We start from the raw sequence: 13,426 nt of genomic DNA, 5'->3' as shown, positions 1-13,426 counted from the left end.
AATGAAATCTGGGTTTCAATACATTCACAGTATATACAATACGTGTATATGCTGTATATGTGTATATTCCTGCTGGGTGCAGGAAAGAGCAGAACAAGTAGACTCAAGAGCCTTCATATCAAGTCATTTTCACCACTGAAGGTCTACATCCACAGTAGCTAAATCTCATTATACTTGGTGGCCTTATCGTGTAGACATTACGTTTAACGTGTGTATATGTATACAGACACAACTATCTTACAATGCATACATGAGCCCCCCAGACGCTTTGACGCTCACTTCTGCAATCCCACCGCTCTTAACTAATTCAACTCTTACAGACTGATTAATCAATATTGATGATTAGAAATTCAAACCACTGAATGGTTAGTGTACTCTATGCGACCACAGAAATTCTTTAGGTCGATCATGTCGACATAAACTCCATCAAGCTGTCCGGATTAAGGATGAATAAAGATGATTTAAATATTTTAAATTTAAAAATAAAATCACCGGATCATATTTACCGCTGCAATCAGATATCATCAACTATAACCGTCTAAAAACAGCGTGTTTCTTTAGTTGGTGGATGGTAACGCACGATGTGGGTGTTTTAATTGACAACAGCCGGGAATAAAGATGCGTTTTGTTGTAGGTAGTACACATTGAGAAGATATATTATTAGATGGTGCTTTTATTTTGAACGGCTGCACCGGATGAGCTCTTCCTCTCCCTGACCCAGCCTGTCTGCCTGCAGCAGCACAGTCTTCACCATCATCACGATCAACTTCAGTTAAAGCAGCACAGGCAGAGTAGACGTCTGTCCGGATGGAGGGCAAACTGTCCACTTGATTTGCATCAGTACCCGCGACGGACAAGACCTTTGGGAATGTTGTTATCTGTATTTTTTTTTACGGAATAGGGGCTAAAGTGAGAGTGTTAATCCAGCGATATGATTATGATACCATTATGTTGCATGCACAGTAAGCGTGATTTGCTATGGTGATACTACAAGCTAACCCCAAGCTAGCAGAGGGATTGTTTTGGGAGATACCTTTTTGAAAAACTCCTACGCTGACACATGAATTAGACACTTTTTGTGATTTCTCATCAAGCTGGAACACAAAGTGGAATGTCTAGCCAAGGAGTTAGGAGGAATGGCCCAGTGAAGCTGCGGTTGACAGGTAAGCGAATTTAAACCCCCTCCTGCGCCGCTCGGAAACGTTAGCAAGTTAGCCTGCTAGCCAACCAGGCTAACTTAACATCTGCGGGTGGTACTGCAGGACACCACTGGCTCATGTCTTGTGTGATATAAAAATGTTATATTCTATTTTTTATTCATTTTTTACCGCTTGTAATCCCTTATTTTTTAACTGAAAGGGACCCACGCTAGCGCACTAAGCAGCATGGAAACGTAGCCAGTGAGCCCTGGTCGTTAGCAAACATTAGCTGCGACAACAACGCTGTTTACGTTGTATTAACGTTAACCTAGCAGGCTAGGGATACTTCTGGCTAGTTATCGGTCAAGCATGGTTACTGATGCTTTTCTTCCAAAGGCTAATTTAGGTAGAACACTTAAGCTTGATGTAGGTGATTCAGTTTTAATGTCCATTTATTGCTATAGTCTTGTAGGGTAATGTTTGTGTGTTTATTTTAAACACTTGTTATCCGTCATTAAAACAGAGCTACATCTGATCATCAATCATTAGGACTTGTCCTCTTCTGTGTGGTCCTGTTCAGGAGGTGGAGGAAATACTGTGTGTGGCTTCATGTTTGGGGTTTAGTGGAATCATATATTGTAATCTTAAAAATAACCCACATCTTGTCACATATTCTGGTGCCATTCTCAATGGCCTTTATGTATTTAGATACAGAGAAATAGTCGAGCAACTGTGTATGTCAGATTTACTCATAATTATCTGCAATATTTGCATTTTGTAACAAGGCAAACCTGCTCTTACTAGGAGGGAGATGGCATTTGTTGCATCTGATGTGTAACCTGTGTGTAATGCTGCTGCTACACCTCAATTTCCCAGCTTGGGATCAATAAAGTATATCTATTCTATTCTATTCTAACCTGCATGGATGGATTTACGCTGAGAGAAGAGCACCCAAAGATTTAAATTTTGGTGGCAACAAATGATACATCTGACGGTGTTCAGAGGAACAGAGAACCTGAGATAGTCGCGACTACTATTCTTGTTTTAAGAATCACATTAGTGCAGTATAACTTTGAATTCCCACATCATAGCATTACAACAGGTGCCCCATCATGGTGTGATTTTTGTTAGGGTAAGCTACATTGTGTGAATGAAGAGTCTTCTCATTCAGCATAGTTTGCCACAACAGATGGTTTATTTACCGAGAGAGGTAGAATATTTTGGTAAATAGATATGAACTCCCAAAAGCTCAAAACCTACCCAGCCATCCCTCCATCTCCCCTGCCCTGGGTCTCTTTTTTTCCCCCCTCCATATGGGGAATGGTTTTAAATGGGCTGCAGTGGTCTTCAGACGGAATCCCAGGAATGTGAAACCTCAGAGAGGAAATGTGAGTCTTTCCCAGTCATAGACACATCCTCTGTCTGTCCTTCACTGAAGAGAAAGGATAGGGAAAACTGTGTGTGTGTGTGTGTGTGTGTGTGTGTGTGTGTGTGTGTGTGTGTGTGTGTGAATGAGAGAGAAATTGGGGATCATATAGCACAGAGTGACCAGAATTGCTGCTCGCACAGTGATGATCGGGGAGGCGAAGTCTACATTTAGACTTGTGCATTCATTTAAGCTTTATGTGTGTGTGTTTAGTTGTAGCCACACTTGATTTATGTGTCGGCGACCGCATGCATGTAGGCCTAACATCGCATACCAGCAGAAGTCCAGTTTTACTCTGTCTGCTCTGTGGTCTCTTTCATAGTGTGCATTTTTTCTCTCAGAGAGAGTTCGAATTGACTAGGTTGAAAGGTGGAATCAGTATAAAATTTTGAATCTTCAATTTCTGTATGAAGAATTATTGGCAGCATTTGTTAAAGTCAGCAAACCCCCAGCAATGCCCAGTGTGATGTGATGTGATGAAAATTTGAGTTTGAAATCAGATTAAATCAGTGGCATTTCCCAGCCTTCATCCCTGCTGGCCACCATACGTTCTCTCTCGCCTCGTTTCTTTTTCTTTTCATATTTTAATAGGGGTGTCATGGGTCTCCAAATTAAACACCCAACCTCCCCGCCACTGTCAGTTGCCTCCATGACCAATCAGTGGATTGTCTTCATGCACACAGGACAAGAGTCCGGAAGTGCAGCTACACACTACAGCTAAGCTAGTTGTGTCGTCTTTGAGTTGTTGGGTTTTCGGAGTTAGACGGCGCTGGAGAGAAAAAAATACTGTGAGAATCACTTATTCTGCTTTTGATTTGGATGATTGAAAATTGAAAGCTCATTTCGATCGATTTATGATCTAGAATCCACAACGTTAGACCCATATATTTTAGCCACGGATGTGCACTTTATTTGCAATTCTTCTTGGATGAAAGTTTTATTTTAAAAAATGCTCCTTGATGCAGACTCGGCTCCAGTAAGTTTTTCTCCTGGCTGTGTTCCTCCTGACAAAATAAAATTCGACCAGAAACCCTCCCACACCAAAGTGAAGCTTTTCCTAGATAGGTGTCACGGAGACAGCTGAATTTGATGTGTTCTCTTATAATTTGCCAACCTCACCCAGATCACCTCTTGTCACAGCAGTGGATTAGATTTTATGTAGGGTGGGCTTACGCACACCAGAGGATTTCGACTGGAGTTATCCCCAGTTTTGTCATCCCACACTGCATTTAAATGCTAACTCCTAGTTTCTCACAAAGGCATTTTTTGGGCTCCTCCTCATGCCTAGAACATTTATCTGGGACAGCTGCTCTTTGATGCTTAAATTAATAAAAAAAAAAAAAAAAAACAACCCTAGTTTGAGTTTGCTGGTAGGCGGTGTGTCGTTATGTCCCCATAGAGCTCGCTGCCAGGCTTGTAAAAGAGAGCAATCTTGGAGCTGTTATTCGTAGCACTGCAGGGAGCTGACGATTGGTGTAGTTCCCCCTCCGTCTCCTGCGCAGTGAGAGTTGGCGTATGATGTAGTGAAATTGAACAAGAACAGGGTGTTTCCCCTCACTCTTCTCCACTGGATGGAATCTGGAGTTTCTCAAAGGTGAATGACATGAGATGTATGAGGGGATGAATCCATCTCTCACCTCCTTTTCAAATATGGCCTCTTGGCTGCACTGTGCTGTCACTGCCTCTGCTGTGAGTAAGGGAGTCTGTCTATGTGATCCATTTCCTGCAATAGCCTCCAGTTGGCATGCAGCGAGCAGGGAACGACTGGAAGAATCATCTCAGGACTCTTCCTGTTCTGTGTGAGCGCGTGACACTCTAGCAAGCAAGGAAACCCACATATACATTTTTCATCTACTGTCATGCTTTGTGTATGAGAGACCCCTAATTCTAACATTTTGGGAAGCTGGTGCTGGAGACGGTGTGTGTCATGGGGGGAAAGGCCAGGAAGCTGGTGATGAAGATAAAGATCCAGCCTCTGTCCCTGCTCCAGCATTAGCACTGGGGCAGAGTGCATTTTAGGAGAAGTTATCAGGGACCACTGTCTCAGCATTCACTGTCAGCTCTCAGAGAGTACAGCTGTGTGTGTCAGCTTGTTGTAACGGCGAGCGCAATGTTTGTGTTCTCAAAACAGACAAACTCACACTTTGACGCGCACATGCACACAGATGCACTCATATACACAGTTGAGCTTCCAAAGGATGTACTGTCAGCACGCGATGCTGAGCTAAATTAGGGCTTCCTGAGGGCTTCCTTAAATAGGAGGAATTAATGTTGCAAAGAGAGTGTACCATGGTGATGGTGAGAGATTGGATTGGATTGTCAAGTTTTAGGTTATGATGTCCACTGGAGCTGCAATGATTAGTTGATTAATCAATTTAGTAGATTGAAGCAAAATAAATTATTAATCGATAAATTGTTTGTCATTTAAAAAAAAATAAAATTGTTAAACATTTGCTGTTACCAGTTCCTCAATATAAGGATTTGCCGCTTCTCTTTGTCATATGTGATGGCAAATGAAGAGTCTTTGAGTTTGGACTCTTGGTTGGACAAAGAAGCAATTTGAAGACGTCACTTTGGGTTCTGGGAAGTTATGATGAGACATTTTTTACAATAGGCTAAATGATTAATCTTGAAATTAATCTACGGATTTACTGATAATGAAAATAAGCATTAGTTGCAGGCCTAATGCCCACATGGAGTTGCAAGATAATTATGCATTATGGATAAGCTTTGTTCACATTAGATGATCATAAATGTATGATGAGAAATGTATTTATCTTGTTAAGTGGTAAATAATTATTTGCTTGAGTGTGTAAAGCAGCCTGAAATGAGAGGAAATAAATTAGTTATTTGGAAATAGTTCAGTTTGTTCTCCTGAGCCTGGCAGGTGTGTTATACATATTCCATCTCTGACTCACTTCTTCATCCCCACCTCGAATGGATTAAGTTGGTCGTATTATTTTAGCTTGCCAGCCGTGCTGGCCTCCCTGTATGATTTGAATGAAAGCTGATTACAGAGCGGTAGTCACATTTAATCAACACATTCTGAGCTGCTGGTAGTGTGAGGGCTTGGACTATACATGTGCTGTGGTGTTATTTATTTAGTTTTTTCCGAAGGCTTTTCTCCCCTTTAAACAATACAGAGTTTTGACAGTTGAAATGTGGAGCAGAGTTGGTGATTATGATTCATCAGCACACAATGGACATGAGTCATGCACTGACGTGTTTGTGGTGTTGCTCTCTGTTTTATGTATCCCTGGCACCAGCTTAATTTAGGAACAAGCAAATGCTCCAGCATTTAGTGCAGCTTGACCCAGTTATGAGGTAATTAATAGGCACTGCTCAAGATTCTTGATTCCTGCAGAAATCGCCTCTAAGATACTTGGCTGCTCTTAAAATGTTCACTAGTTTTCTACATTTGTGCTCCCCACACATATTCAGAAATGTGGGGTAAATATTTTTACCTGCACCAACAGCATTGATGAGTTACTGGTGCATTTCCAGAAAACATGACATCTGACCTCAGGAAAGATGAGAGAAGGTAATCTGCTTGTGATGCAGATTATTCAGACTTGTCTCGGGTAGGTCCCATGGAGAAGGCCACTCATAAACCGAGCTGCCCAGACATTCTGATAAGTACGCCTCACCTGTTCAGCATGCACCTCATATCTTTACTACACTATATTGAAATGCTGTGTGTTGTTTGTGGAGGTCAGTGGGTGATTCGTCTTTGCAGTCCGCTGCCTTTTTGAAGTGCTTGTGCTGCTTAAGCCAGCATGCACAAAGTCTGATGTGTTCAAGCCTACGTGCCCATTTCCATACTGCTTACCTCTGGATTTCCTCCGTCTGGAGTCAGACACTTCCTCTTTGACTCGGCTCCTTGTTTTTTTCTGAGCTTGGCCACCAGCGTGATTTCTAAACTAGCAGTGTAACGCGATGTGTATGTGTGTACAGACGTGTTTTCAACTTGGTTAGTGTGCTTATACTGTCCGTTTTTGCTTGGTGGCCTGTATGTGTGTGTTTGTTCTTCAGCCCAAACATTTTACACTTGATCCGCCAAGACAAGAAAGATGCCCATATGGGGCAGCCCCCCACTGCTGCTGTCAGCTCTTCTTTCGTCATCTCGCCCTCCATCAGCTCATCTGTTCATACTTTTCTTGCATCTCTTATAATCTCTCAGCTCTGTTAAAGTCCTCTCTTATTCTTTGTCCCCTCCCACATACCCTCCTCGCACTCACTACAGTTATCTTTTTACGTTGTTTCCATTTTACCCTTGATCACCGACTGTCAATTTCTGTCTTGAGCATGCCAATTTTCTGACTACCTAAAGATCTAAAGCCCAAGTTGTCAGTAAAATATTAGTCTTTTATAGTCTATAGGTCTTGAATGACATCATACAGCTGAAATGTTTGTAGAGGTTGTCCAGAGGTGGTTCATAACACACAAAGTATGAACCATTGTTTGAAAGTAGAGCTTGACTGATACTGGAGTCCGTTATCAATATTTAAGAGTTTAAAGAAGGTGATGCAGCTTCTTTTAAAATTTTTCACAGAGACACTGTTTTAAACCAACTATCAGGTTGCAATATATTTTGTAGCTGGATTGTCCAGGTTACAGCATCACATCTACTGAGTAGATGGCCTGTGTCCACATAGTGATTTTCGGGTGCAGCAAAGCGCTGGCTGTGGGCTCGGGAACACTAGGATGAAGTGTTTGTGTGCTGTTAGCAAAAACGCTGCACTTGCGTCTTGTCTCTATGACAACAATATCTTGACAACAGCTGCTGTATGATCTACACTGCCCCTTTGTGGTTTACTATCCGTTTGAGTGACGGTGATGTCATCAGCGCCTTTCTGAAAAGTTGAGAGATTTTCAACTCAGAGCGACTGCACAAAAAAGGCAGAGTGCTCCAAAAATGCTTTTGACTGTAATGTAGCTGTTGCAATTTAATTTTAAAATAAGTGTGTTCTTGAACTAAGGGACAAGATAGAAGAATGTCCTGCGCCAGAAATAAATAAAAACAGTAGTGAGAAGTCTGACCCAAGAAAGACACTTTTGTATTGACAATTTGCTGTTTCTGACTTGAATAGGCTGCATTTAAATGCCAAAACACTGAAGGATGTCAGTCTGTGCTAGAGTCTGTTGCCCTCTGCATCAGAGGCAGAAGTCAGTGCCAGACAAAGTATAAACCAATCCAGGAATGCATAAGAGCCTCTGTGTTAAATGCTTAGTCTGCGGCAAGACTAATTGTGCTTGCTAATGAGCTTTTTTTCCATTTGACATCTGGCTGTGAATGTTGTTCTGAATTGTCTTCTTGTGAAAATATTCAGTACTATAAAGCCTGTGCATAGGCCTTGGCAGGAAGGAGATGATGCTCCTATCCTCCTCCTAATCTTGCCTTTAGCGTTTGGGGTCACTGTGTTGTGGTTTGGTTTTGTAGTGCTGTACAGAGCTCTGTACCCAAACTTCCTCTGGCTCTGTTTAGTCTGCATCGCCAGCATATACTCCAGTTTACAACACACACACACTACACAGGTTCTGTACACCCAATCAGTGGCCCTTGTCGTCATGCCGAAACATTTATATTCAGTTTGTGATGCAGCTGTCCAGCTGTATTTATCCTTTCTGTTACCGGTATATCTGAAGGGAAAATACAGCGGTATTTAGATGTGGCTGACCAGCCAAGATGATGTTGTGCATTTGTGGTCACAACATAAATAATTCTCATTGGACACATGGGTAATCCAAAACAACAAAATGATTGCCACATGACTCAACTCAAAGCTGAACTTGTCACTTGTGCTATTCTGAAAGGAACCCACTGTTTTATATTACAAAAAAGTATGGTCAAACACTTATAATGTCCCCTTATCTTGATTCATTATTTTTGTTTTTATGATAATCTTAAAACTATGTAAGACGATCATTCAGCCGGAACATTTAAACCGCTGACAAGTAAAGTGAATAACAGTAATAGTAATCATCTCTTTACAAAGCAAGGTTCTGCTGGGAAACCTTGGATCGTGCATTCAGGTAGAATTTTACACATACACATCTAGACCAAGCACAGCCGCTGATGGCTACGCTATTACCTGATGCCAACCCGGCACTCAAACTCCCCTCTGAGTTGCTGTAAGGCTGGAGTTGCTTACCAGCTCAGTTGCCTTTTGAATTAAGATGTTATGATGGTAAAGGGCTCAGTTGTTAACTGTCAGCCATTGGTGATGGATGATGGCATCAGCTATCTGCCCAAACCTAGTTGGCACGTGTCAAAGAACATCCACCTGAATGCCTGGACCCAAGTATTACCAGCAGAACATCGAATTGTAAAGAGATGATCATTGATGGTAACTTCGCCCAGGCAGTTGTTGTAGTGTTTTGGCTGATTGGGCACTTTGGAAAGAGTTTCTGTGGTTTCCTTGATTGTCTAGTGTAGCACATTTCAGTTCAGGGAATGGGGATAAGAGGATGTTTCTTTATAGTTAGGGCAATCTTGTTGTGACACTCTTCTAGCCAGCGTCTGACTCTGACTGTATCAGAGATAAATCGTTAATGCGCAGAGTGTTTAAGATCACCATGCGGTTCAGCAGTACTGTAGCTGGCTGACCTATTTTTCTTCATTTTCCTATAATCTGAAGACAGTGAGCCAGAGTTAGTGCAGTGTTAATCTAACCCTTCGCTCACCTGGCCAGGAGTAGCTCAGGTAAAGCTGTCTGGTCACTGTGATTATAGCACACAAAAGGCTGTCCTTGCTTTTCATCTCTGACTACCACGTTTCAGTAAGTCTCAGTAAGTTGCACGTTGAAATCTAAGCTGACTTGAATCCACAAATATTTCATTATTGCAGCCCTTGAATCCAGGGATTCATTTTCCCTCTTTCCTTACCCTGTTAATCTTCAAATCACCCAGTGAAATGAAGCTCTTGGTATGTGTTTTTGTTTTGGATTTTGGCTTTGCTGATGCTGATTTACGAGGATGTGATTCCATAATGCGGGTGAAAGGGGAACACAGAGCTCCACACGGTTTGTGGTCATCTCAGTTTCTCCTTCTTGCTCATATTTAATGCTGTGGGGGAACCCCCAGTTCTCTGGTGTGTTGAATCATACCCTTTCGTTCCATTGATGCATTTGTTTTCAGTTGACTTGTGGATTTTCCTATTAGGTTTAGCACATTTAACACAACCACAGTAAAGCAGGCATACAGGAGCATTGCTCTGGAGAGATGTCTGCTGTGTGCAGCTGGTCCACCCTCTACCTACTCAAGATTAATGCAACTTGATATCTGATCGGCCGTAATGATTTGTTTTGAAATATTACTGTTGAAAATGACAAATTCAGGCGGGATTAGCATTTCCAGGCACCGTCTTTGTATCTCAACACAGCACTGTGTTTTGGGGAGAATTTGGCATTTGAGGAGACTGTGATTTAGTAATGAAATCTCACAGGGCGCTGCCAGTCTCATAACTCAGCTTTACTGTCCTCCACTCATGACCTACGTTTTACCACCTAACACACAGGGAGCTTACATGCTCTCTACAGGACTATAACCTTTTGTGCATAGGGAAAATTAACAATGTATTATTCTTGATAGTTGCCCATAATATAGCCTATAAATATGCATTTTCTCTAGATAGCATTACATAGCACATACAACTTTGTTCATAAAAGTTGGCTGTTTCAGTCAATCCTCAGTTTTATCTGCTTTTCAAATTACTTTTGAACTTGGTGGCATCAGCGTACTTCTGAGCAGGAAAATGGAAAGACTGAACACCTCACTATTGCATAACAGCCGCTGACTGGAGAGGAGGTGGTCTTCAATATGCAGAATACATTAAACTTTCCAAGAGCTTCAGGAGGATTTTCCTGCAGAATATGAAAGAGAAATATCACCTTTTTTTTCACAGCCTCTGAGAATTATGAGGGGAAGGCAAAAACTTGCGTCTTAAGAATTTAATTTGCAACATGTGATAAGGCAGGTAATTAGTCTATAAATGTGATTTTTCTGCAGTGTTACTCTTGCTACTCACTGCAGCCTGTCTTGTCCCTCTTCCTTTCACTGCCTGATCTCTCTACCTCCCTAGTGAAGCCTCTCATCATGAGTCTCTGCATCCTGCATTTTTCTCTTTAGTCTTTTACTCTCTTTTTTCGTCTTGAACAGGATGTCCCTCATCTCTCTGTCATTTCTCTCTCTTCCTTCCTCTCCCTCGCTCGCCCCCGGATCTAGTCCAGACAGCTGACAGACGATTCTGCCGGTGTGGCTCCAGTTTGGTGTTTTTTTTTCCGTCTTTATCTGTTCTCAACTTGTGATGTGCACAAACGCATACACACACATGTGCACACACACTTCCTGTACCGGTCCCTCAACACAGAACAGTACTTAGTGTTTGTCACAGTTTGTTCGTGACTCTAAGGCGTCTGTGTGGGGCTTCTAGGGACACCGGGCATACAAGTAATACAGTAATACTAATTGTATTAATTGGTAAACAAGAATGCATAAACCGTTATACAATTTTGATAGTTGTACAGTTAAGCAACAGTGAAATTAATCCCAAATCAACAAATTCTTTAGTATGTTAAAATCAGGTATCTTTGGCAAACTAAAACATGCCATTGATGTGGCCAAGAATGTAATATTATACTATTAAAGGATGTTGTTATCAGCCTCATGCTGGGCCTGAATCTCTACAAGAGACTGTGTTGCCTTTAACTTCAGTAGAGCAATGTTAAATTCAAGCATGTTATGGTTAATGAAAGAAGACTTGAAGACACCAATATGGAGTCAAAGGAGTGCCATTAAAAAAATTAATGTGGAAATATAAAAATATATACTTATTTAATTTGGAAATAAAGTAGTCTATTTTTTTCCTTTATTTTCTGTTATTTTTATGTCATTTATTTATTTTTATACCTTTTTAGTTTTCAATATTGTTGGAATACTACCATAACAAATAATACAACAACAAAAACCTCTCGTTTGCCCGAAATGTTTTTCTGTCATTCCCAAAAAATGAATGCAGCGTCAAAAGACTGTCGACCTATCTATGACTGTTGCCAGGCTACAGTTGTAAATATTAAGTAGTTTCTGCCTGTGAATAACGAAAAAGCTTTTCCCTTTTCAGTGGTAGAGGGTTTTTTTAAAACCCAAGTGAAGCAGGAAGGCAGGTTAGACTTTAAGGATCACACTTTCCTCCCCCTCACTGTTCTCCTGCTACTGATTCTGCCGTCTGACTGCCCACCAGTCTGACTGCATGTGTGTGTGTGTCTGGTAGACCACTCAGCATTTCTACTGTACGAAAATGCAAACACATACGCGCATTCGCATACACTGCCACTCAAATTGCCTCCATCCTCTCTCCTAGTCTGTGTTTTCAGTTTGAGTGTGGGAGAGAGACAGTCGGAGGACGTGAGTGATGCAGCGGATTTTATTGTGGATGTGGGGATCAGGTAGCTCGGACGGCGCCGGTGTGCCACACCATCCCACTCCTCTCTTAACATAATCACAATAACAGCAAGATTTCCCACCTGTTTACGAAAGTCCAGAAGTAAAGAAAGATGATTCCCTCAATTCTTACTATAATGCGTTAACAATACGGGACCTGATCCCTCATTCACCAACAATAGGCATGTTTTGATACTGCTACTGAATAAGGGGAATTTTGAGAGACAGAGAGAGAGAGAGAGAGAGAGAGAGAGAGAGAGAGAAACCAAAAGCTCTCATGCTAATTATAGATAGATGCTGAGGAGTTGCATTCTTTGACCACTTTGTTGTGCTTGGTTTCATTTTTAACAATAGTTTAGTGATTGTCAAAGATTTCACAACATTTTGCAACGTATGTGGCAATCCAGCAGTTTGATGACAAATTTACTGTTTGAATCTGTTTCATAATATAGCTATAAAAACAACATCAGCCCCAAGCAGTGTTTCATTGAAACCTTTACAGAGATAGTCACAGGGGTAGAGCTCTGTACAACATACAAGAGCAGAGATTGTAGTTGGATACAGGAAAGGACCTTGGGTGTTTTGACATAATGTGGGGGTCTGTAATTAGGACCTAGGGCCTCGTTACAGAAAAATTTCCGAACTGCATGTCTTATCTTTAGTTTTGAAGAAAGGAAAAGCTGTATCCTCATATTACAGAAGCAATTCCTAAACCAATTGCTGTGTCCTGTCATATCTCAGACCTCATATCTTATCTTAAGAAATCCTAACTAGAACTGTAAACTCGATTCATCAATTGAGTCTTGTGTATCATACCTGTACCTAAATTTAAAGCTAACAGACAAAGGTCAGTGTTAGCTTCTGCAACAGGATAACATCGGTGTTAGCTTCTCCAACAGGCTAACATCGAAAGTACTACCCCCCATAGAAGTTAAGTTGTTGGATTATGCAGTCCATGTGAGCTAAATGTGGTCAGTGTCAGGTTAATTCTGTGGATGTGCTTCTGTGCTGCACATCACTACTTCTCACCTGCAGACAGCTAAATGGCCTGGACTCCACCAACAAACTCTGCTAGGCTCAGGTGAATATTTATATTTAAACAGAACTGAGGAAAACTACTGCAACCTACAGTAACTTCTTACACGTCGGTCACATACTGAGTGACAGGAAACATGGCAAACATTGTCCCATCAATCTCTGTCTCTCTGTTGCCCTTTCTTGCTGTGCTGTCTTCCTCTTTTACCTCCATCTTCACAGTATCTGCCTGTCTCTCACTGTTCTGTCTCACACATCTAACCACTTGCCTCTGAGCTTCCTCCTCAGGCCCAGTTCTTCTGTCAACAGGATGATGAATAGAATAACAAAATAAATGGAGAGAGACTACGCACAGCTGGCATTTACTGTATGTTAGGTGTGTTTCTGA

The 13,426-nt window shown here is 41.5% G+C and overlaps 1 protein-coding gene across 1 annotated transcript in view; it reads left to right on the top strand.

Annotated features, from left to right (window-relative positions):
• Positions 1 to 782: 782 nt before the first annotated feature.
• The window catches only part of LOC141003798 (E3 ubiquitin-protein ligase SMURF2-like), a 68,021-nt gene continuing 55,377 nt past the window's right edge, over positions 783 to 13,426 (top strand). Inside the window, exon 1 of the mRNA XM_073475265.1 lies at positions 783 to 1,163. Within this exon, the coding sequence (XP_073331366.1) occupies positions 1,112 to 1,163 (52 nt within the window). The 5' untranslated portion in view covers positions 783 to 1,111. The remainder of the gene's footprint in view (positions 1,164 to 13,426) is intronic.

The sequence above is a fragment of the Pagrus major genome, chromosome 1 (assembly GCF_040436345.1).
Source record: "Pagrus major chromosome 1, Pma_NU_1.0".
Classification (NCBI taxonomy): domain Eukaryota; kingdom Metazoa; phylum Chordata; class Actinopteri; order Spariformes; family Sparidae; genus Pagrus; species Pagrus major.
Note: the sequence above shows the minus strand (reverse complement) of the source record. Positions and strands in the feature narration are given on the sequence as shown.